This window comes from Topomyia yanbarensis, chromosome 3, assembly GCF_030247195.1.
Source record: "Topomyia yanbarensis strain Yona2022 chromosome 3, ASM3024719v1, whole genome shotgun sequence".
Classification (NCBI taxonomy): domain Eukaryota; kingdom Metazoa; phylum Arthropoda; class Insecta; order Diptera; family Culicidae; genus Topomyia; species Topomyia yanbarensis.
In genome coordinates, this window is record NC_080672.1 from 386,244,453 (window position 1) to 386,271,384 (window position 26,932).

Sequence of the window (26,932 nt, forward strand, 5' to 3'; positions counted from 1 at the left end):
TCACCACATCTCGGACTAGAACCAGGTCGAACGGATTCGTTTACCGGAGATCTGGTGCTACACACATATTAAAAAATCGTGTAAATTTACGTCTCCTGACCATGACATATGCGAGCATCAAAAATTACATAACTTTACGTTTGATTTTATTTGTACAAGTCATTGAATTTTGCGAGTCACGTAATTTTACTCCACATATGACGTTTTTTTTTTAAATGTGGAGGAGTGTAATTGTATGGCACTGCGCATGGAAAGTACATGTTGCATGTAAAATTAAACAGATTACGATTTGTTAGATTGTGGCAAGTTTGGAATTACCTCAAAGGGTAAAATTCAGATTTTTTGGTGTGTAGAACACGGCGCACGACCCGACAACATGTTTAATGTCGCGATAGCTGTCATCGCAAGCGCAGATAACGCTCTCCATCACCCTAATACCCCGGAGATGCGCATTCAACGTATAATGATTGCCACCTGAAGGAAGTCACGACCTTCATCCTTCCTTTTTTACCAAGGTTAGTTGATGCCTTTGGGATTTCTAAACTTCCACTATCCCACGAAATTTGCCAATTTTTGAGCGTCCTCTGACAAGAAATACTAAAAAATTCGTTAAAACTGTGCGGTCTTTCACAAATATTACCTTCTTATGCCTAAGTGTTCGCGTTCTCATTACCATTCTGATCTAAGTGCCAGTTTTCTCATTACCGGGAATAGAACAATTCGTATCAGGCAATCAGGAACGATTTTAACATAAAGAATCTAGAAACGCTCATATATTCTCCAGGAAAATAAGGAGTGCTTTCCATGCTCCATCGATCGAAGCGGAACTGTAACGATGTGGACATGGTCGTATAAAACCAAAAGCTTTGTGGGGAGAATGCTTAGCGCGAGTAACTGTGCTGTCAGATAAATTTGTGCATTTGAAGAACAAATATTACGTTTATTTACTTATTAAATTGATCGCGAAACGTCTATCATTTGAATATGAATTTACGTGGAATGCTGTTGTCGCCGATAAAGAATTCTTAGTTCCATGTATTCCGATCAAAGGCTGAATCGAGTACACAGCGTAGGGCCCAGCTGCCAGACGAAATATTGTTTGTCTAGTTAATCCGTTGACGAACCAGTGCCAATAACCACGTTTTTCAGTTTCCATCAAGTTTTTTATTTGCGTTTCTAACGTCGCGAGTATTCGGAAAAAATTGGGCGATCCGACGTTCAAAAAGTCCTCATAGGACCGTTTCGCATACAATTCTGAGCACTCTCTGACAATAACGGAGTGGGAAACCGTCCACGGTTGTTAGCACCGGATATTTGTTTCGACTAATCTTTATTCGCAGTGTAGAGAAACCAGCCAGTCAAAACGTTGAACACTTACACCAGAGGAATTTCTTATTTTGATTCGATTGTTTCGGATATAGTGGACGCGTTGGTCTTTCGATCAATGAGCACACTAATCAGGTAGAGTACAACGATTAATCTAACGTGCTTGGCCGCGCTGGTAGGCATTCGTTTCATTTCCACTTAAATATAGTGATATTGAAATTGTCGCGAATATTACGCAGTAAGATAGATCGGTTATCAGAATGAAGACAACCCCATGACATAGCGTGGGAGTTGAAATCTTCTAGAACCAGCTGAGGTGCGATGTATATGGAAACAATATTCAATAAATCTTTGTCTATAATTCGGATTTAACATGCGACATTTTCCACACCGTGTTTTATTTCTACAATGGGCCCGTTGTGCCGTCGTTGCGGCAGTCCATGCCCCGCAATACAAAAAGGCGAACAAATGGACGAGCCCCGCTCCAAAGAACAAATTTTGGAAGAACAAATCCGGGGAAAGGCTCGAAATGAGGCTGATGGAAAATAAGTTTTCTTTTACTCCTCGATTTTTGCTGAACGCAATTGCTCGCATACCAGAATTTTCACTGACTGAAGCACAGGGATCTGGGAGGAGCACTCCCTATTTCGCAATTAGGGCCCTTTTCGAAAACTACACCACCAATTTCTACTTCCCAGGTGGGTGCGTAGACAAAATACTTTTCGTACACGGTCGAGTGTTGTTTAGTTAGATCACGCGATATACCGATGATGTTAAATAGCTTGTCTTTGGTCCGGAAGTAGACCATCCAGGGGCCGGTTGAATTATCTAATTAGTATCGAAAATGAGACTTCGGTATTATTTTTGCCATCGGAGAAATATTCAAAACGACCTCCACTACCTTCCTATTAGTCAATACTATCATGCGGGCTTCAGTACCCGCAAATGGAAGGTTTTATAGCAGGGGATGGAAAATTAATGCAACGAAATTTAAAAGAATGGAGTAATTGGTACTTAGCTGTGGAACATTTGTAGTATCGGTATTCAACAATCACATTTTCGTTGAGCCGTCAGACATACAACCCTGTTAACAAAGGGTGTTTTCAAATAGCCACCAGCTATTATCATGGAATTTTAATTTTCACTTACACACGCCATAGCTGAACTTTCGTCAATACGGGGAGAAATCACTCCGAATCTTACTACCCACTCGGGAAACAGGTGTTCCGCCGGCCCTGATTTTAAGTGCATTTTATTTAGTATTCATTAGCAATAGTCATGATGGTTCAAATTAAGATCTGTTCGTAGAGCCTGGTTTCGCAACAAACTCTGTTCAGAAGCTTAAAATCGCTCCGCTGCTATCGAAGGGCACGCAATCAAATGTACCCGTGCGGCGCTTTGCCTATTCTCCGAAGCAAAATATCATTCCTTCTACCTAATGTGTGAAACGTGAACAATGAGTGACAATTCAAAACTAATTTATTCCTAGATGCGGTCAACCTAAACCACAACCGGTTGTTAAGCCGCTAAGGAAGAGGATTTCAACACGCAGCAACAAGCTGCGTCAATAAGACCCGATGGTCAAGCATTTTGAAAACTAATTATTATTTTCACATGTTGTAAAAATCATAAAAGGCCCACGGCTCAGTTATGCTAACGTATTGAGCCGTGTCCAATAAACAAAAGAGAAATAAAAAAGATCTATTCGTCCAAACTCTAATTATTGGCACTATAAACAACACACCACGAAGTCGCTTTCCAAAAAAGTCAATACTAAGATAATTGAGTTGAAATACCACAACCTCCGAAAATTTCTTCTAAACCAAAGACAGCCACCCAATCAATAACTATTTTGTGTCTCAAAATGAACAACTAACAGATATCCTGCTAAAACATTATCAAACGGCCAATTAACTCGAAACCAACAGCCAGCATCCTCAAGTAGCTAGGAAGACTGGAGCTATACTGTGGTCACTCAGAAACAAAAAATAGCGCCAGAAAATACACAAAAGCAAAATCTGTCACACAAGCAACAAACCCGATCAGGAACACATAACAGAAAACTTTCAAAGCTAAATCTCGCGTTGTTACATGCCATAATTTTTTGTTATTTTAACTACTAACTAAACCAAACTTATAACACCGCTTACGACGAAACCTGTATTCTATTATAATTCAGATCCGGAATGGTGCACCACCGAAAGAGCTGATCTTCACACGCAGTAGCAAGCAATGTGGTAAACATACAATTTACTCGAAAAAAAGTTCCCAAAATCGTGAATAAGGTGCCATGAGTTCAACCACGTTTTTACATTTCGAAAACAGCACCATGAACAAAAATCACGGCTTTTATAATTATGTTCAATTTCCCTTCAATAACGCCCGCGTTTGTTTTTGTTTTGTAAACTTAAGTCATGTTTTCCGCCATGTTATTGCCAAATCGATTTTCCGGACGTGAACTAGTTCACAACTTAAACAAAGCCAAAGGTTGATTTATGATATTATTCATAAGATTAGGAACATTAGATCACAAAATCAAAACAGTATGGATACTATCTCGTGAACTGTTTCACGAAACTTGAAATTTTATTCATGAATCCATAAAATCCTCGTGAACTAATTTATGATTCCTAATGTATTAGCCACGTTTCAATATCCGTGCTCGAGAAGTAGTTCGCGAAATCATAAAATATTTTAAGAAGTTTTCGTGAACTGGTCATTTCTAGTATAATAGTCACAACCAGTCTTCCCATGAACATCAACAAGTTTGTACCCGTGTACAACATTTCGTGCACGCGTTCAACCTCAAACACGCTTTGTCTTTATGTACAGGTTTGCATAGAACACCGAACCCAAGCGAACGTTGTGCAAACTTAGGTTTAAACTCCGTGTACGAACACCGTGTGCGTACACAAGAAAGGCACACGCAAAACAGAATGAGTCAACGCTAGTGATTATGAGTGAGAGAAAGAATAAACTAGTGTCAAGAACCTGTGTGTACGAACGCCGCGTCTGTACATGGGGTTCGAATGTGCAGACGAACACGTGTACGTGTTTTTGATACGCATTAGCGCGTTCGAGTTTGCACACGAAATGTGGGTATAAGATGAGCACCGAACTAGATCGAACATGGTGTTCGATGTTCATTTGGGAAGACTTGTCACGACACACCATTCATGCTCGTGAAATAGTGCACGAAATCATCAAATATTATTCATGCATTTGTGAACTGGTTCATGATACCTAATACAATAGTCACGACTAACCATTTGTGCACGTAATATATTTCACAAAATCATGAAATGTTATTCATGGCTTCGGGAACTAGTTCATGATTCCTAGTGCTTGACCTAGGATTTATCTTGCGTGCTTGTGATATTCAGAAGATATATCTAATCATTTTCAATTTCAAGCAACATGGTCATGAAATTTTCACGGGAATTATTTCACAAAATCTAGAGTATTATTCGTAGAATCATTTTTGTTCCATGCACTATTCCATGAAATATCAAATATGTCCAGCTACTAGCGACCAGTAAAAAGCACAAGCAGTAGATATAAAAAAACTTTTTTGACCATTGTTATTCAGTGTGATGTCTCGACAGAAAAAGAAAACTGCGTTGAGCACCAAAAATATTTTATAGAGCTACAAATCGTTTTCATGATATATTTTATGGAACAAGATCCTGCTTAAGGAACTGCTGATGTCATGAACATCAGTCTCATCACTCCACGTGTCAAATTGGAAAGTAAGCTCTAGAATAAAATATCATGATAACGGGCAAATAATTTGCGAAAATCGTGACTAAGGTCCTAAAATCAAGAACGTAAATTATACCATTCGTAACAAAAATATCAAAAATCGTGATCATCCTGAAATCATTAACATAAATTACTCTATTCTTGACTAAAATGTCAAGATACCGTAAATAAAATTACGAAAATCGTGACAAAGATCTTGAAATCATGAATATAAAACACATTACTCGTGATTAAAATATCAAAAATCGTTACTAAGATCCTGAATTCATAAACAAAAATCACTCTACTCGTGACTAAAATATCACAATAACGTTAATAGAAATTATGAAAATAATGACAAAAATCTTGAAATCGCGAATATAAATCACATTACTCACACAAATATCGTGACTAGTATCCTGAAATCATGCATCTTAGCATGAATCACTCTACTCACGACCAAAATCCCACGAAACCCTACCAAACATTCGAATGTAACGTCATGTACGTATTCGACGTGAACTAGTTATTTTGGAAACACAAATAGTTTCATGAATACGAGGTTTATTATTCATAATTTCATGAACTTGGGCACGGTTTTCGCAAATCCTTCAGTTTACGAAATCGTGATCTTGTTTTCATGAATTTATGAACGGATTTTTTTTCCGTGTACGTTAGGCAAAATGGACGTTTGGCATAATTCATATAAATATATAAGCAATCACAAGGATTTAATTTTTGTAGAAATTTCAACCTTACGCTCGTTTTTTTTGGATTAGGAAAATACTTCGCTTTGTTATACCATACATTCATATAACTTTAACCAGAAACGGTGAATGGCAAAATATCATTCGAGATTTTTATACCTTACAAGCGTAGAGTTTTTTTTTCTATTTTTTTTTTCATGGATGAGCTTAAGTGAATAGTTTTAGTTCAAGCACATGTCAAGCCTATTAGATGTATTACCTATACAACTATATCCAACTAATTACAGAAAAATAATGAACAAATATTATATTTTAAAGCTATGAAAATATGCAATATTATGGACAGTATCCGCATTGGGCTACGGATTGTACGTGTGTGACAATACCTTTTTTTGTTTCGTTGAAAATTGATGTAAAATCAAAGAACAAAAAAAAAAAGCAAATGGGAAGACTCAAATTTCGACATGCTTCGTCCTATATTTCACAAACTAGATGTAAAAAGAAAAAAACTATTGCTATTTTCGCGATCAGTGTAAGTAATTACAACTTTTCCAACAACAAAGTTATTCAAATTTATTTTGGCATTTCTTACAAAATTTGCAAATGGAAATTTGCCCTAATATATACGACAAATTAAATTAGGAAAAATCATATTTAAATCATTCACATGACTTTTAACACCTCATAAATAAGCATTTAATAATACTCATTCCCAGAAAACGACCGAATCATTAAGTCTCAATTAACCATTCGTATGCCACATCTAATAGTCATAAGCATAATAGCTGCCTAAAAATGTCCAAAAGCTATCTTTCACACGGCAGCCGCATCTCTAGCTAAGCTACTAAAAAACGGCTAAGGCATACCCCGAAAAACCACCCACATTTTCATTGAACTGAGTTACTACTCTCAGGCGTCGTGTCGCCGCTGTCGTCATCATCAGCATCGCTGCGGATCCACATGACTCAACTGAGTAACCGCGTTTTGCATAGTATGGTACACAATGCGAAGAGGGAATCAAAACAAAACGGAAACTACACCCAGCTACCGGCCGATCGGTTCACCACCCACCACCACCTTCGAAACCGGCTTGGAATCGTTGGTTTACTACCAGCACAGTGCCTACTCGGTTTTTAACCCCATCGCTCTACCAAGTCGGTTGAGACTCGCTCTGATTTAACTATTCATTTTCTTGGGTCTCTCATCGAACACACGCGGTTGGATCGTTGAGTAGTGGCGAGCGTGCACGTTTTGCACAGAGGCGAAAATTTGCGCCAGACGGTTCAGTGGCGCTTTGGCCAGCATTCGATTCGGGTGCATTTTCCTCCCGTAGTTAAAATAGGAACCTTTATCGACTCGGGAATTGAGAAGTGTTTGTGGTCCTGGTAGTTTAACATGTGCCGAAATATGATGCAGAAAATGTTGAAATAAGTCAAAATAGTTTCCATCTGTTCAGGTGTTGAGAAGAAAAAAGCTGGAAAATCAGTACAGCTGAAAAATCTGTCCCACTATAAGTGCTCTACTTTATTAGCAGTTTCTTGCTCAAAGATACTAATTAATCGCAGATAAATGATGTAACCGGCGACGGTAAGGCAGTAGTTTCAATCTCGACGCAGCGTGGTAAATTATGCACCTATGAATAATTATCCGAAAAAAAAGTGATCGCGAGTGTAACGAACCCAATGCTTGGATCAAATCGACTGTGAACCAATTCCGTCAGTTTTTTACCCGATTCGTCGTTCCTTTGAGTGCGAATTACCGCAATCAGCACGACTAGTCGAGCCGTCGTCGTCGTCGACTATCGAGCACCGATCCAACCCGCCTGAATTTCAATTAGTCTTCCAGCCAGGCAGAACTGACGGCTGCAAGTAAAAGCATAACATTTTCCGACTTTTCTCCAAAGTCGCACCCGGTTACCGAACGGAACAGCGGGCTCATTTGCGATTTAATAAGCAGCAAAAATGGGAAACATTTTCCTACTGCTGTGCGGCTTCTATCTGGTGAGTACGGTAGTTAGTTTGGAAGTTGTAGCAAACAAATATGTACCCGGGGGCGGCTACGTGTCGCCGGTGAAAAATTAATGCAGTGTGAAATTACTAATAGCCGGGCGGTGGTAAATAAAATTAGTACGGCTTACTGATGGGAATTTTTCCGCCTGCCAGGCAGGCGATACGGATCGTCTGTAGGACAACGAACTTTACTCTGGATTGTCAAGTGTTGTATTCAATTATCATCGGTGAATTGAATTATTGGTGTTGAAAGTTATTGGACAAGGTAAAATTGGAAATGGAATTCTCAAGTAATGTGTGATTGGGGCCTAAAAATGCACTTTTGACTGCATGGCTCGTCCCTCGTTGAGCACATGTATTGACTGATCGTCACTGTGGTGCTATCTTGGGACAAGCGACATTCAGCACTTTTCGTGAAAGACGATTTCGAAAATTTGAGATTTTGATAATTATTTAAAATAGTAACATTTCGAAGACGTCTTTTGATGCTTCTATATTTTCTGTATTAGCCTCTAATTTTTTACGAAAATCGGTTAAATATATTGTTAGTTTCTTTTTAATTAACGAGTAATAGTGAGTCAATTTTTCCTTTTTTATGTTATAACGACATTCAATTAGCAAAAATCTGGAAGGTGTGAAATAATTTTCAATGTTAATGTACTCAAGAAAGAGCAAAGAGTAGAAGGAAGAAAGTTCAGAAAAGTGTGGAATAGGGTCATATGAGCAAGCTTAGAGTTTCCCGGCGATTTAATCTTTTGTCTTCTACACGCAGGAGTCAGCATATTTTGGCATTAAAATCACCTGAGTCTGCGGCATCTCTGGACAAGCATAAAGTCACTTAATGATTTATGCTGTCGAAACCGACAGTATACACTAAAATGACGTTTGTCATAAGATGGCATAACAACAACGAGATAATAATAAAAAATGAAATCCCGTTTAGTGGTTATTTTTATATTTATTACTGAAAATAGCAAAAAATCTTCAAATGCTCACAAAAATCGACCTGCTCGAGACAAACACCATTATTCACTATTTTACTCATTTTATCCGAAAGGCAAACTGCAGTCTCAGTAATTTGTAATAATTGAAATAATATTTTTACATTTTGAGCGATTAAAAAAAAGTCGCAGGGACAGATCGTTTTAAATTTATTATTTAATTTGCACTTGCATACGTGAACTAAGTTGCAAGCTATCTTTTTCCGGTATAGTTAGCAAAATCGCAACATTTTAGATACTAAATGATCAGTAAAGGTAAATTCGCTGAAGAATTCGTCAAAAGTCCGTGAAATTTTTTCATCAGTTGGGGGAAGCACTTTTCCAACAAGGAAAGCAGATTACACACACTTAATTTTATCTGCCGAGTCTTAGCATTTTCGCATCTTTTTACGAAATCTCAACAGCTGCGACTCAGTAATCAATTTTTGCCTTTCTCATATAGAAAGGTTATGCAATCACTCTGAAAAATGTCAACCTAATCCCGGCCCGGAGGGCCGAGTGTCATATCCCATTCGACTCAGTTCGTCGAGATCGGAAAAAGTCTGTATGTGTGTGTGTATGTGTGTATGTATGTGTGTGTATGTGTGTGTATGTGTGTGTATGTGTGTGTATGTGTGTGTATGTGTGTGTATGTGTGTGTATGTGTGTGTGTATGTATGTGCGTATGTGTCAAATAATGTCACTCATTTTTCTCAGAGATGGCTGGACCGATTTGCCCAAACTTCGTCTCAAATGAAAGGTGCAACCTTCCCATCGGCTGCTATTGAATTTTGGATCGATCGGAATTCTGGTTCCGGAATTGCGGGTTTCAGAGTGCGGCCACACAGAAATTTCTCATATAAACTATAGGAAAAATTAAAAAAAGAATTTTTATTTTTGATGCTAAATGTGTTCAAGGTGCATGAAACGTCGAGATTTGATGCAAACTCGAAAAAAAAATTGACGACGATTCACTTTTTTGGATTTTGGCACATTTTTGCCTTTCTCATATAGAAAGGTTATGCAATCACTCTGAAAAAGGTCAACCTAATCCCGGCCAAATTTTTTTTTTCGACTAGCATAAGGTTTCTGGATTTTAACAGGGGCGTAGTTGATGGTTTACGGAGAGGGGTTACACCCCCCCCCTCTACTGTTCACTCCTTTCCTTTAAAAATCTCCTTAAATCACCCCTCAGACCACCACCCCATCCAGCCCTCATACCCCTCCCTTTCAACCCCATCATCTTTAAACCACCACTATATCACAAAGCATACCAATTTAAGCTGGGGAGTCGTTCGTTCATGGGACTTTCGCCCTCCTCACATACCCACCCCGCATGACACAATGAGTTAGCAAGCAGATAACATTGATCTAATGCTGATTAGGCTAATGGAATATGATATTTTTTGTTTCAAGTGTTTCACCGTCGACACGTAGCTCATCAAGTTCGTGGCTGGCATGCCATTGTGTATAAGTGCAAAGTGTACTAAGAATGTAATGGACATTTCCACAATTATGTTGAACATAAAAAGCCTCCGTGCCATAGTTTAGAGAAATGAGAAAGGGACAATTGCACCGCTAGGTGGATTAAAACAGGTTTTTTTTGTGGGATCTCAGTAAAAGTGATGTTTGAGTGCTGAGACTCGAAAAATATTTTACCAAAAATCACGGCTGTTGGGAAATTACCGAGCCGAATTAAGGCCAGATTTCTCCAAAAAACGTGTTTTTAATTCCATTCATTGTTCCAAAAACATTTCAAAATTAAACTTTTTACAGATAAGAGTACATATGGTCGGTGTTAGGTCAGACCGGACTAAGTCGCAAAACTACAAAAAATGAGATAATGATAGCACTGGATAAAGAATTTCTTCAGCTACATTAAACTCTTGCCAAATTTGAAATATGTAGCAATAAACCATATATTAAACTACTTGAACACATTTTTTTTTTTATTTTTGCGGCTCTGAAAACAGCTGCTGCATCCGATTTGTTTGGTGAGTATCATCAGTTTCATATTCTGTACCGAATTGGCTCTGGTCGGTACTACAATGAAACTTTTCCACCGAGAAAAAACAAAATGGCATACTTTATTATTTTCGACCCTATTTTTGAACTATTGCTTTCAGAAGATTCATTTCCAAAAAAGCCTGTTTTAATCCACCTAGCGGTGCAATTGTGCCTTGCTCATTTCTCTACCCGTAATTCCGGGACCGGAATTCCGATCGATACAAAATTCAATAGCAGCCGATGGGAAGGTTGTACATTTAATTTGAGACTAAGTTTGGGTAAATCGGTCTAGCCATCTCTGAGAAAAATAAGTGACATTTTTTGACACATACGCACATACATACACACACATACGCACACACATGCAGACTTTTTCCGACCTCAACTGAGTCGAATGGGTAAGCTGACCAACCGTACGTAATTTGGAACGACTGTACAGATTTTCATAGACATGCCCGGAAAAATAACTGTACGGATTTGTTCGGAATTTGTATGGAATTTTCGAGCTCAGTGGAAGTAGAAGTACTCCCGAGATAATACAAATTCTTCCACAAATGAAAATAGACCAAATAACGTTTCAAACTAGTCTCTCAAGATCTAAAAATATTATATTGATGGTAAAAAGAAACCAGTAAACGAGAAAGATTAAAATCAATTTTTGCACATTATTTTCGGAGTTTTCGGAATAGGTGAATTTTAAGATTTTTTTTTTTAACACAAATAAAAAATGAACCGCTATCTGTCTATCTGCCTCTACCAGTCATTTACACCATTCACATAAGTTGGGTTATAATATTGGATTCCGTGTCTAACTGGCACTAAGTTGGGGGTTCCTATTATCGATCTTTTTTAAGTGAGCCGATATGGTACTGAAGCTCTAAGTATCGGTAGTACTGGTAAAATATCGATACCAGAATATTCTCATTTTCAAAGAAAACGAGAAAGTCTTTCTTACTTTTGCTGCGGTGTGACACAACTCAGCGCTATTTACTGCAATAGTATGGGTTGCTCGCTGTTTTCATTTGCACTCCATGGCTCGTTAATTATATCTGAAACTAGCTAAAACCCATCGCGCGTTGCTGCGACTTTCAACGAAATAGGAGGAAAACACAATTCGTTCCGAAGCGCCATCTGGCGGGCAAATAATCCCCAACCAATAACACACAAACACGCTCCATAACAAACGCCTACTTTGTATAAATTTTGACGGCAATCGGTTAAGCCGTTTGGGAGTCCATTATTCATATACATACAAAAATTGACTTTTATGTACGGTCTGCGTTCTTTTATTTGCAGACGAAACGAGAAATATCGCCCACTAAAACACTGATAAAGGCCAATTGCACAATACCGTGATTCTGATTGCGATATTGAGTGTATGGTTCAGATGTGGGGCGTGGAAAATGATCACGTGGGAACGAGCGTTTATATGTTCGCGCTTGAGACCGCGTTTATAAATTTATATGTGTTAAAACGTTAATTTAATGACCGGATCGTCTTAATGTTTGCTAAATCGTGGCCGTAGGTGTGTGTGTGTGGATGATCGCGAAGGATTCGAGTGTTTGTATGTTAAAGTGTTTGATTGCGTAGGCGTTTGTTGCGCGTGCTAGTGAGTATTTAACTTCGTGTGTATAAATTCAATTGTACAACGGTGTAATCAGGTCATTTGGATATTCGCGAGAGTTCTTGAATGTTGACGGAAACCGCGAGTCTGATGCTTAATTTTGAGTGTTCGGTTCAGATACTAGAAGAGAAAGAGTTTTCCTATATCACTAGAGTTCCCGGCAATGAAGTTTGTTGTCTACCCAACCAGGAGAAAATACCTGGCCAATAACCCGAGCATACTATTTGCTGGTATCATACCAAAACCTGGTATTAATTGATTATTAATACCTCATTGAGGTATTAAGCTGGTATTGAAGAAACATTCTTCAATACCTGTTTAATACCTCAATGAGGTATAATACTTTATTTTAGTTTTATTTATGTATTCCAGTTATTTTTACAAATACCAAGTCAATACCTTCATAAATACCTCCATACAGTGAGTTTTGTTATTGGAAGGTTGAAAAGGTTTTGTTATTATTTAGGTATTATAATAACTCGTTTCATTATCAAGTAGTTGTTCGTAGTACATGTTTCAGTTATTATTTCAAGTATTTTACCTCATATGCAAGGCTCCTCAATACATTATTGTGGGGTTCATTATTGGGTACAGTATACCTGAATTTGGCATTCTGAAGCTATTTTCTTCTGTACGGGTGGTGTACATAGATACTCATTTTTTGAGGCTTGTTCAACTGAAGGCATGTACCTAAGCTGCTAGGACTGAGGGTAGGGGTTTCCGGACGTGACCGATTCATGTAGAAACGCACGTTTGTATTGCACATGTCACCTCGTGTATCAATTCGTAAGTGTTACGTTCACTCAATCACAGGGGCGTTTTTATGTTGGCGAGATTGTGTATACAAGCTCTGTATTTTAAAGTGGGTACTCCAGGACGAGTACAATTCATGAACGCGCGAGAGAGCAGGCGTTTGTATGATAACAAGATCGTGGGTTTAGGAATGTGTGAGGGCCCGCCTTTGCAACCGATTTTGCAATATATCGAAAGGCGAAAGAAACTTTCTGTTAGCGATTAATATGGGGATCTACAATTATGTTGAATAGAATAGGAATAACCATTTTCCTAGTTGACGTGTTGGTATTAATTGTCAATACTGGAAGTACTAAGCTTATTCAAAATGATATCAAATAACGCGACCCTTGATTTTACGTCTTTTCGTATTGGACCGGGTATTCGCCAGTTGAAACATTTGCTAAAAGTTTTCAGAGCTAAGCCTTACGAAAGTCACCTCTATCCAATTTCATTATATCAAGCATTCAATAATGATTATATTCCAAGGTTGCTTTGCTCCATGCAAATAAATTCATTTTACATAAAAACCTACGCCATAACGCTGATAGTGACAGTGTCAGAATCAAATTAAAAAACTTCGTGTTTATGGATAATGGCAAAATCGAGATGAAACTATACCGTCAGGCACTTCGTACTTGCGATATAGCCATTAAAACTATAATGTCGCAAAACAGAAAAGTGAAATCAATTGCGAAGAATACAGTGATCAACATATTCCTTGATACTCCAACAGTGATTACGTGATAAGAATGCGGTCTTCCTACCTGACAATATACAACACAAGACATTAACGTTCCCCAGACAACGCTTTGCCCGTATCAATCACTATCCTGTTCAGGTAATAATGGTAACTGCAAAACCGCAAAACTGTGTACAATAACTACAAATCAAACACAAGCTTCATCAGTGAGGAAGCAAATAATAAAAAAGACGGATTCACACTCATGGTCTGTAATGGCCAGCAGTAAGAAAGAAGCGCCAACCGCAATCATCCAGTATTGTACGATCACGAGGACAGGAAGCAAATATTTACCTGCTGCGAAAAAGAATCTCTACGCGTCATAGCAAATTGCGTGCACTGTCCCTTCTTCTGTGCTTACTACTGATGTTTTAATTCAGTCGACTTGTATAGTATCCTGTTTATACGTAAAGCGAACTGGGAAACATTTTCTTTATTTCTGTATTCAAATTTCAACATTTTGCAAACAAACGTTTCAGGACTCTGAACTCTGCAGTCGGATATTATAGTTAAAATTCACATTTTCATAGTTAAAATTCACAATTTCGAGATTCCCGGTAGTGTATTTGAAATCTTTTTGAATCCAGTTTCCTTGGAATCTAAATGCTAAAATCCAAAATTACGGACCTCAAAGGTTTGATATCTACTTTAATTTAATTATAACAGTCTGTAATAATTTCTAACAATCTTTCTGCACAGCAAGTTCATTCTGAGCTTGACATGAAAAATGTTAAATAGAAAACTTTTTTTCTACATATTTTAAAAGTATAATGTAATGAACGAAACGAGGTCTCGGAATGATCCAGCTAAGCTTTGATGGTATACAAACTGTAGTAAAAATCTCAAAAAATGCGTAAACAAATTCTACAAAACTTTCCTGAAGACACAAAGGCATAAAATGTAAGTTGAACCAAAGAAAAACTTATGACCGTGACTGTTTTTTAATATTGGACCACTGTACGGCGTCGTTTACGATTCTGGTGTTTTTACTATATTGATGGACTTGAAGTGGTCATCAGGATCCTGGAACGTTCAATTTGAATTGATTTCACTATAGTTGATTTTATGGAATGGTGCTATTGAATCAATAGAATTGCTGAGACGAATTAAGGAGCATCTACCCTAGGTAACCGCAGTCATCACCGCAAACACTTGGTCAGTTTTTAGAAAACTTTGCAAATTTACTTCGAATACAATATTTATGTGGGGGTGGGCATGGCGTAGTTAGAAAATCGGTTGTCTTGTATGCAGCGCACCTGGGTTCGAGTCCCGACCTCACACACAGGATTAGAAATTTTTCATAATAAATTTTTCTGACCCGAAGAGGCGAATGACCTTAAGGTTAAAACCTCAATAATCGAAATAAAAAAATTATGTACCCTATGTACATACACAAAAGCATACGTCTTTCTTTTTTTAGCACGCCTCAATGCGTTAGCTTGTCGGAGCCGCGGGTCTTTTAGGTTTCCGTAAATAATACAAACATGAATTATTTTTTACAAGTTATTGCTGCGCATCGAAATCTTTTAGTAGACGGCAAAATATTTTCAGTGTTGTCTAATGGAACTTTCGGATCAATTGGTTTACTTTCTCTCGCGTACACGTCCATGCCGTCATCAGTACTATATTCTAACCGTTCTTAGAAATCGCTATTGTATACGCGTATTCATCGATATTTGTTCCTTTATTTATAGTTCTGGTTGTTAGTTTGGAGATACTAGGCGCAATCGTTGTTACTTCGCTGTATCTACCTACAGTTGGTATCGAGATACAAAACGAATCAGTCGTTGTATGGCTATTTGGTTGTGTTTTAATAATGTATGTCAAAAGCTGTATGCTTTACCTTCATTACAGTTTCTGGGACTTTGGCTTGCACATCTTCAAGTTCACACTTTTGTTGGTTACGAAAACTTTAGTATTTATTCCGCAGCTTCACATTTTATGTCAAATTTATAGTTTGTTTTAGATACTTTATCAGTAAAAATTAATTTGATTTATCTTGGCTTACGAGATCATTTCGTCTAATTTTGTTAATTCCACCTTTTATAATCCTTAAACTTTTAATATTTTCAAATATGTTCAACAAAATTTACCTGTTCTCGTCAATCTCACTATGCTTGGTAATTTTTGTGACAGTCAATCTTTAAAGCAATTTCCCTTTTGAGAATATATTTTATTATAAAATGTAATCCTTGATCGAATGACGAATTAATTTCCGTAAATTTATTTGAAAATTCTCCGAAAAGAGTGCCCCTCGATAGAATGCATAATCGCGATATTTATCTCGCTGTACATTTCAACTATATTCTTAACGAAGCAGACTTTAGCGCCGTATAAAACCATTGCCTGGCTTGTAATTTCGCTTTCTCCATAAACCAAATCAATTTTAACATCAACCCACCGTCGTGACTTCGCATTCGCACACTACCAAATGGAATCGATCGAAAATAGCTTATGTTGCGAAACTCTCTGCAATATCTATTGAAGGAAACATGATCGTATCCATCATAACCAGGTCAGTTCGCTGAACCAAAGTTACCATATAAGCAAGAACTCTGCAACGCACATTATTCTGCGCCCCGGCGGAGTGACGGACAGGCCGATCCGATCGCACGTGATCAGCGCAGCGCGGCAACCCGGACTGGGCCGACCAGAACTGCATAGTCACGAGACCTCGAACCAAGGCGGCACATATCTCTTAATTGATCGCAATTTATTGGAATGTGTCGCTTCGATTAGTGCAAATGTATACTACACAATAGCACCCATGCTGTGCTGCGTCTCTATCGTTCTATAATGACATTTAAACCAGCAAGGTTCCCGTTTTTTTAGCGATTTCGCATTACGTAAGTGATTTTGACCTTATTTGACAACATAGTATCTATTCATATGTTGGTACATGAACAATGTGTTTTTCCCTTGACGTCGAAAGACAAAGCCAAACATGACAATGACAACCCGCGGGTTGGTGCATTTCTGCCTTTCGGACTGTTGGTATACGTCTACGGGCTGGCGGAATTTGAATGGCGTCCAGCTAACTGATTGAGGTTTTACCGGGCATTATAATTAAGCAAAACGTTCGTCTACTGTACCGTGGTTTGGAATAAAGTCTCTGTATCTTTATTAAATGTCCAGCTTGTAGATTGTTTCCCACATATTATCTTATCATTCACTTCAGATTATGGGCTGAAGACAAACTTCATGATTACTTCCATAATTTCGTTGTACATTTATCTTTAACGAAAAGCCTATAGGTTGACAAAATACGTCCCTGGTTGACCTATCACATTGCCTAGCATTTGTTTACGTTACTGTGCTAATATGGGTTATTTTAGCTTAAAACCATCTTATTTCAGAGTCTTCGCTAGATGTCATACATATGTTATGCATAGTAGTGAACTTCGAAATGCCTTTCACCAACCGACCGATGACTGCTTTGACCGTCAATTGAGACATTCACAGAGAAAATAGTGTGCTTACTAGTTGTAAACAGCCCCCATATCAGATGCTCCCAGTCAGTTTCATGCACCACGCAATATTCCCAAGCCAAGCACGATTCGAAAATTCTCCTGAGCACCGATTCCCGAATCTTACAGTTTGGTAACTTATGTTTCACTATTAAACCTGAAAACTGTGGGACCTCGAACGCGTTACTGCGACAGCACAAAACCAACCAGTTGCTCTTCGTTGGTTTGCTGCTTCGAAAGGGATCGACAGAAATGGATCCAAACAACACGAGCCTCACTGAACTTTCGTTTTCATTCACAACCCTATCCTACTCGTGACGTACCCCTGCTACCAGCTGAGTCGCAGCAGTAGCTAGCTAATGCTTTCCATCAAACCGGTTGTGTGCAATTTTTTATTACGAAATAGTCATCTTTCCCTATACACTGGTCCGGATGAAATCGAGTTCTTATCTGAAGCGGCAAACCGATAGCGGTGCACTTCCCAAATGCTTGATCACCCGTAAGTACCTACCGAGTGGCGTACGTCCCCCGGTAACTCTGTCTCCGCAGTTATATTTATTGCCCACAAATTAAAGACATTGGTACGGTACGAAGCTTCCGCTGGTCTTCTATCCTTACCGGAAACTGCAACTGTACTTTCCATGTGGCAATTTGTGTTGATGTTGTTTTGCAGGCACTCATTGGTACCGCATTTTGACACGATGCAGCACTATGCAAATAAATTATTGCATTCCTGTTTCGCAAGTGTCACGTAACTTGAAACTATGGTTGAATGGAGTAATCATCATATGCCATATCCAAAATGGGATTTTATATGACGCCACACTCAAATCATTTTTGCTGGCTGAATGGAAATTCATAAGCGCCACCCGCTGACCTAATTAATTTTGATCGAAATCAGCATCGGATTTGATACGACGTTTTCCAGGATCGAATCGATGGGTTGTTCATTGATTGTAGTTCCGGAACTGAACACCCTGTATATCAATTTCGACTAAATAAATTAAATTAATTCTCCATCGGGGCGATTCAACAGAAGCAAACAGCATAAGGTTAACATTGTTTTTATTCCCTGTCCACTGCCTATGAAATGTAGTAAGTACCTTCAACCTACGGAAACCTCTGCCCGCTGCTCGACATCCATCTTCTCCTCGTGTGTTTAGCTCTTCTGGGCATTGCAATTTACAGGTTCTCCAAGGCATGCAGCTACTTCAACACCTACGATAGTTACCAATGGTGAAAAGCGGGGTGTCATAGCATGATGGTAATGCCATACATACAGTATGTTGCAGAAAGGTGCCCTGTGGGCTGCACTGCATACCGCCACAGTTACAGCAGCTCTCGCTCTTACGAGGCCTATGCAATTTAAGAGCTGGTGCAGGTCGCCTTCGATGCTTATTATGGGTTAACCAGTGAATTTAGCACCCTGCCTTCGTGTGAAAAGAACCATCGTTACGCAATCGATAATCGACGACGGATTTAGTGCGACCGTTTCTCCGGCGTTAAATGAAAAATTATGCGAGAGCAACCCTAGCCCAGAAATGAAATTGGTGGTTTGCAGAAAATTGGTCGATTTACATTTGATGTGAGTTATTGATTTCTTGAGATGGACATTATGTCATATTGACAGGTTCTGTTGGTTTGCTTATAGTGGAGTAAATTCAGAATTATTCCAAGCTAGGTAGCTTTACATACTGCACAAAAAAGTTATTCATTACAATTTCTACTTTAGTTGAAATTAAAACAATTTTAAAATAATTTGAATCAGGCCCGTGCGCAGAAATTTTTTTCAATAACTATTAAACGAATTAGTATTTTTACAAGACGGGTGCGCCGCATCACCAATTTCAGGTAAAATTTTTACATGACGTCTTGAACAATATTTTTACATGCAGTCTTCAACAATAATTTAATTTTTACATGTAGTCTTCAACAATATTACGTGGTTTTAATACCTCAACATTTGTCTGGAACATCGTTTGCACGAAAAGTCACAGTGAAAAAAGTTATATTAAAAAACTAAATTTAAGGGGGTTGCCTTAGAAAACGCTTTATAAATCGATAACATTAGGTCCTACAAGTTCAACTTGTTCAACAAAATTCTTCATTATAAGCATTTCTAAAACTTTGTCGAAGACTCCAACTTTCTACCTCGTCAGTATAACAAGTTAATTTTTCTAGTTCAATCATAGTAAGCCATACCTCAATTTTATTCTTATCAGATTGTGGGAAATATTCATACGAACAAAGACAGCCCGTGAATATATTCGATGATTTTGCCTCTAGTGAATTAAGTTCACGTTTTTGGCATTTCTGACCACTGTGCGCTGCCTGCTGGTTCGTGGTGGATTCGGATTGGTTTGTAGTAGTTGTTAAGCCAACCGACTAAACCTAAACATCTTGTATCTTGCAATCCTAATCCATCAGGGGTAACCGTTAAGTACTGCTTTAGTAGGGATTGTGTTCTTGCTTATTTTGTTTTGTGTTAATCGTCATGTTTTTATCCATAGCTACTTTTCCTTACTTGCTGTCCAACCTTCGCGATATATTTGACCTGCTCAGGCCAGCTGCAAATATCGTCACCTGTTGAAACATGAACCGATCCGGAGGTGTCGATCATAAGGATTTACATCTGTTTACAATCACCTTCGCCGGCCTTCTTATTGCTGGTCGTTACTATTTATCTGCTAGCTGGTGCTGAGAACTTCTCGGCGGCGGTATTTCACCCTATACCGATGTCCATTTTCGCAGTCCATTTCGCTGCCACTCCAACGGAATAATCATTGGCGGTAAAATTTCTCTAGACAATGATATCCTGATTTTCTCCAACATCATGTTTTTCCTCCTTAGCTGGCGTTGCTAGCCCGCTGACCGACATCTGCTGTCTGCTCACTACTGTTGCTAAGATCGAAGCTTATCGAAACGAAGAAGCCGTCCAGCTTGACATACATCCCTTTCCAGCCACCCTCGCAAAGTTTCTTCATTGACTTGCTTCTAGAGTGACCGAACACAAATGACATTTTATGTGTCAAAACGGTTTTCAGTATATTTTTTCCTGAACAGGAAGTTAATCAATTTTTGTAATTCAATACCCTCATGGGGCAGGTCGAACCCCTAAGCCTTCCCCCACCCCCCTTGCGCACGAGCCTGATTTGAATCTATTTCATAACTTGATGAATATACAAATATATTATTTCCGTTACATAAAGAATTTAGAAGCACAAAATTGTGACGATAATTTTCATCATGTATCGCTGCTGATTGTATCGCTGCTAATTGAGCTTGAGCTTGTGTAAGCACCCCTGGCTGCTACTCCATTATTAATCGGGACTAGCTGACATTACACAGAGAATCAATAGATGAGGATACCTGGAAGTAACAAACCATCTTTCGATGTACAACTCCTGGTAATCCCAAGTTGTTTATTGATCAATACCGACGCCGGTAAGGCCCGAACGTAGATCGCAATAGGAAAGGAATGTTAGTCCGACACTTGGTTTTACTAGAGGCCGTACATACTACTGCGCACTCTACAAGTGTCACGGGGGAGGGAGATTGTTGGTCAAGATAACAATTGGATATTGTTCGCGCACAGTTCAGGATTTTAGGAGTATTTAAATTACGTTTTAGGAATATCGTAATCTCGGATAGTGAGACAATGTTTAAAATTATCCTCAATTTAAATATCATTTTAACATAAGAAAAACTAGCAAAAGTGGAAGCCAAACTGGGACTACAACTGAGAAATATCGATTATTTTCGTGACGAGGATATGAAAAAAATTTGAGCGTGTAACCCGTCAGGGTAACAATTTAGCACTGGGTGAAAATATACCATTTTTTGTGTATAACACTCCGTAGAGTGTATTTTTTACCCAAAATTATGATCACCGCTGTTCGGTACCGTTCACATTTTAGTTGTAAATTTTTGTTAATTTTCGCGTTCATGAACGGTTTTGTTCGTACAGATAGGTTAAATATTTTTTGTTTTATGTTTGTGATTTAGTAACATAGGGATTAGATAGGCCACCGCTCTCCTTTTGTTGGAAAATGTCTGCTGATATTCCTGCGCACCGGCGATGAGAGATCCGATTTTGCTGGTATGTGTTTGTTTACACGGAGAAGGAAAGGCAGCCATCGTGAACGAGGCAGAAAGTTACGAGCTACGAGAAGAGAACGACGTCAAATTTTGTGCCCGGTAGTTAAAGTTGTAGCATAGGACACATTCCAGCCCGCGTGTGAGTGCGCCAAACAACAGTCCCGCGAAAGTGCTGACCCGTGGTTCGGGAACAATTGAGGAAAACGGGAAGCTAATCGTCAAGGAGTAGCTCGCTTCCCCGTCTTAATTATAAAGGACCCCGAGACACCTATAATTCGTAAAACCGGTCCGGAAGAGAAAATCAACTCGCCCCGTCCTTCGTAGAGTAAAACCCGGTCGTTGCACAGTGCCACGACTAAGAACAAAACGTGGACTAAAGTTCAAACTGTGCCGTGTTGGCTCAAATAGGACGATTTTATGTAATTTTGTTACGTTGAATTCGTTTCTGATATTGAAATATTTCAAAAATAAGCGTTTACTATTCATTAGGGGGCCTCAAAATCATTTTTTTTTGAAATCGTTCTTAAAATTTGTGTATATTGATTTTCGTGTGCTAAATCGTTTTTGTTATTAACGCATGTAAAACAATTTTTATCATACGTTAGGGTGCCTCAAAAAATTATTTTGTTATGAAGGTTCAAAATTTTTTTAAAGAAGTTTTTGAGCGCTGAATTTTTTTTAATTGTAAAAATAGAAATTAATTTTACTTCTTATTAGAGTGGCTCAAAAGTAAGTATTTTGTCCATTATAATGATTTTTTTCAATAGTAATTTTGGAATTTATTTTTCATATTGAAACGAGTTAATAAACATCTCATTATGGAGCTTCAGAAATGACTATTTTGTTTTTACGGATCAAATAAGATGTGTTCGACTAATTTTGGAACATTTAATTCATTAGTTTTCTAGCATTTTCAAAACAAACATTTTGAGCGTCATCCACTAATCAACAAGATGGTTACCGATGTTTTTTCGCAGGTGTGTTTTAAGTTACTTAGATTGTTTATTTCATATCTTAAATGAAAATAAATCCAAAACCTTTTTTTTCGTGTATATGGTTCATTTATAAGTGGTCTTATTTTATTTGGATAATATGCATACCCTTTAGCTATATCAGTGCTATGCAAATTCGGATCAAAATAGTCCCACCAAATGACTAGAACCCAACTGTGTTCACTCTATTTGACAGTTATTGCGCAAGGTAAAAAGAAATAGTTCCAGAAACATTTTATAATCTATTTCAGATGGTTGAAAATATTTACTGATTTGCAAACATTATTAATACCTCTACCATCTAAAAAAATACTTCCTATTCGGCTCCTTCCTCTTGATCACTATTAAAAACCTTGTAGATCATGCTCTCAATGCTATTTGATTGTGACTTATTTTTGGCGATTTTGCGATGTAATTTTATCACACGGATAATTTTGGTGAAGTAATGTAATGCATAAAATCAACCATTTCTTTGAAAAACGAAAATAACCGGATGTAGTTCCTATGGTCAAATTATGCAAAAAAACACTTGAATTATGCCCTTAAAAAAGCTGCCAAAAATTCATTTTACGTTCAAATCACTTCAAATCTTGCAAAAATGTCTCTGAGGGGACAGCTGATAGGAGAAAAAGGAGAATATCGCATAACATTCATATATGGACTTAAGTTCGGGCTCGTCCCACTGTGGTTGTTGTCCCGGCCGGAGGCAATCCGCCAGCAGCAGCAGCAGTTCGTTGAGCAGCAGAGGAGACAGTGGAATAAAAGTTGGTACCCTTTTAGTTGGATTAAGGAAATCCGAAATTCCGGTAGGAGCACCTAGGTCACCCTGACAAAAGGGTCTGCCGGGCAAATAAAAACCCGAGTAGTGGGCAAATCGCTACTTACAAGCGGTGCAAAATTAATTGAACTGAAAACCTTACTTTATTATTATCCCAACTCCTAGAGAGAGAAGCAAGTAGGTTTATCACCACTAATGATCAGAATAAATCTACTTATTTGCTACAAAAACATAATCATGAATCAATAGGGAATGGCTTGGCACGTTCCCCATGTTGATCGGAGATTTGTGCCTTGTCGTGATTTGTCATTTCCTTATCAGAAGGATTAAGAAAGTGGTAAGATTAGGGATAAAGAAAATAACGACAGTGAACATAGACAAAACGGAAGCATTCATCGCTCCTAAAGGAATAAAAGACACTTCTTGATGAGCGAATATATAAACACCCCCGAAGCGATATTGAGAAAACAGAGTTACAACACCCCCGAAGAGATATTGTCGTTCAAATGCGACTTAAACTACAGCTCTTTACCACGCTGGGTTAGGAACAATATCATATCCATATCCTTGAGTTTCACCTCTCTGTACATATGTTCATCTATGTATGGAGAACCAAAAATCCGGATACGCTATTGCATTACTGTAGGGTAGTTACATATCAAATGATATGATGTTCCGTAGTCAGATTCACAAAGATCACAAGAATAATTCCCAGCACGCTGAAAAGTAGTCATGTGATAATTGAGTTTGCAATGTCCAGTCAGTGCCCGGACTAGAAGACTGCAATTGTGCTTGAAAAAAGGCAGCAAAGTTTTTGACATTTTTGGACTCATCCGACAAAAACGTTTTTGTTTGAACGTAAGTTTGAAAACTACGCCAATGGTTGGCATGTTCGGATACAGCCCAAGAGCGAATGTTGTGCTTTATTCAACTTGTCGGCTGGTTCCGGACCAACAAAGTCAATCGCAGTGTCAGCTCTAGCCAATTCATCCGCCCATTCATTTCCAGTAATACCGGAATGACCGGAAACCCATAGAAGGTAGATAGCATTTGCAATGCTTAGTTTTTCGGCTTGAGTTCGACATGCGATTACTAATTTCGATCTTGAATCTGTCAAACTAAGGTTTTTCAGGGCCGCATGACCGTCAGAGCAAAAATGGATTCTTCTACCGCTAATTTTCTGTTGAAGTGCCGTACGCCACACAGAATCGCGAATATTTTTGCTTGGAATACGGTATAGTATCTACCAAGCGAATGGGATTTGTTTAATCTTATTTCACGACAATGAACACCAGCACCGGCTCGTCCCTCCAACAAAGAACTGCCACTACAACAAACTACCTATTCTTCAAGTTGTCGCTCCATCCAACCAGACAACCAATCCTCGCGAGCAGGAATTCTTACATTAAAAGCCTTAAAAGGAAAACTACACGTGAGTGTAAGGTCACTGTGGGCAAATATATACTCACCCAAGTTACCATTTGGGGTACCAATCTTCTGTAACTAGTGACTGTTCCAGGGGCCTGTAACCTTAAGACGGCATGGACAAGATAGTGCTTCTTGTTTCGTATAAAGGTTTTGTGTTCAAAAATGCCTCTAGAGCAGCAGTAGGTGTTGTCAAGAACGCACCAGTCATCGCCATCAAGACCATCTTCTGAAGATGGTTTAACTTTGATTGGATTGTGTCACCAAACAAGACACCTATATGCCAGTATTGGCCTAACAATTGTTGTGTACATCCACTGAATGTTTGAGTCCCTAAGATTTGCCAAAGTTCGTCTACGTTGGCCGAAGGCCATGTAAGCTTTTTTGAATCTGAATTCGATGTGAGCTGTCCAATTAAGTTTCAAGGATCTTTTACCCCAACTTGACCCGAGACAACAATTTCAGAGTTAAAGAACTGCAATGAACGAGCGAACGAACTCCGGCTAAACCATATGTCGGAAACCTAAGCTCATTAAAATTCCTCAACAACCCATCGGCGACAAGGTTCCATAGAAGTGGTGACAGCACACCACCTTTAGGACATCAGCAGACACTTGAGGTTGTTATCTTAATTTATCTTAACGGCGAGCACAGATGTCGGTTGCTAAGCATTGCGTGTATCCAGTTGGTGACATATGAAAGTAATCCATGACCTCGTGCTGCTTCCAAAATGGATTCGAAAGACATGTTGTCAAAAGCACCTTCAATATCGAGAAAAACTCCAAAACATGATTGCTTTTATGAAAATGCTTTTTCAATATTGTAGACAACATTATGTAACAGGTGATAGTATCGCTGATCAGAGATCGCCTGTGCCTGTCACTCCGTTACCGACCAGAACCAATTGAGACCGTAATATGTGCATTAGTCAATTTGTTAATTTAGTACAATAAACTAGAAAGTCTAGCAGATGCAGGAGAAGAAGTATAGAGAGTCCTGTTTTCATCAATTCTTACGACATGGAAGCAGGAAAAACTAAATAACAAAATGGAAACAAGAATGTACCAAAATTTGAAAATGCAGAAGATGCAAGAAATAAAAAGGCAATTCTCGATTTTATCGCTTTTTAACACAAAAATAATATTATAATGTCATGAAATATGGTTTACACGTCAATCAATAATACAGTGCTTGTATTACTCAAAACTATATGAAAATACTCAATACAATATAATGAGATAAAAATATGTAATGAATATGATTTAATGAATTGAAAGCAGAACAATGAACTTGACAATAAAACATTTATTCTTCGAACTAATATGACTGAAGGAAATTGGTAATTGGGTTTCGATTCTTCACGTGAATTGCCAATTCTCAAACCTTATGTATGATTGATGTTGTCATCCCACTCAAACAAGATCATGCGTTTTCCCTATGCATATTGAATGCTCTGTGGATTAGTTCCCTAGTTGGTCAAAAAAACACTAAACAAGCATAGAAATTAGTTTGCTCAGTTCAAAAAACTGTCAGCTCGAGTGGTATCACCCGGCGGTCACATATTCCCTTACAATGCTATCAAATAAAAGAACATCTAAAATTACATGCGATAAAATATGTGGGTCATTCCGCGCGAAGTGATTAAGGCACATGTAATCGACCTTCACGGATTTGAACCAATTTAGGAGGACTTGTTAATCTAGGGCCAATATATCAAAATCCAAATTTTTTTGCGCATTAAACCACCCCTCGAGCTAAGGGAAAACCCGTCCGTTTCGACAAATTGGTAAAACCTTTGATTTTCTTTTGATTATATCTTCGGTTCAATTTACTCTAAAATCAAACCGCAAGATGCTTTGAAATTTTTCAAGAAGTCTAGAAAGAGTATTAGTTTTTAGTGGCATTGGTACCAACTATGCTATATTGTAAAAATGTCTGAGCAACACGAAGAAATTAGAATTTTGGAAATTATCCTGCGAGAAAAATGAACGTTTAATTTGTGTCTGGGAAAATATCATAGTCGGCAGCACTGCCACTAAAAACTAATATTTTTTTCTAGACTCCATGAATAATTTACAGGATCCAGGAGATATAATCAACAGAGAAGGATTTAAGGAGATATAATAAAAAAAATCAAGGGTTTTGGCAATTTGTCAAAACGGGGATACTTCAATGGACCAAGGGGTGATTCAATTGAAACAAAAATTTAAAGTTCTGTATATTAGTCGTAGATGAATAATTGCT

General features: G+C 38.2%; 1 protein-coding gene across 1 annotated transcript in view; it reads left to right on the plus strand.

Moving 5' to 3' along the window:
* Window positions 1–7,033: 7,033 nt before the first annotated feature.
* The window catches only part of LOC131689839 (uncharacterized), a 72,026-nt gene continuing 52,127 nt past the window's right edge, over window positions 7,034–26,932 (plus strand). Inside the window, exon 1 of the mRNA XM_058975161.1 lies at window positions 7,034–7,774. Within this exon, the coding sequence (XP_058831144.1) occupies window positions 7,736–7,774 (39 nt within the window). The 5' untranslated portion in view covers window positions 7,034–7,735. The remainder of the gene's footprint in view (window positions 7,775–26,932) is intronic.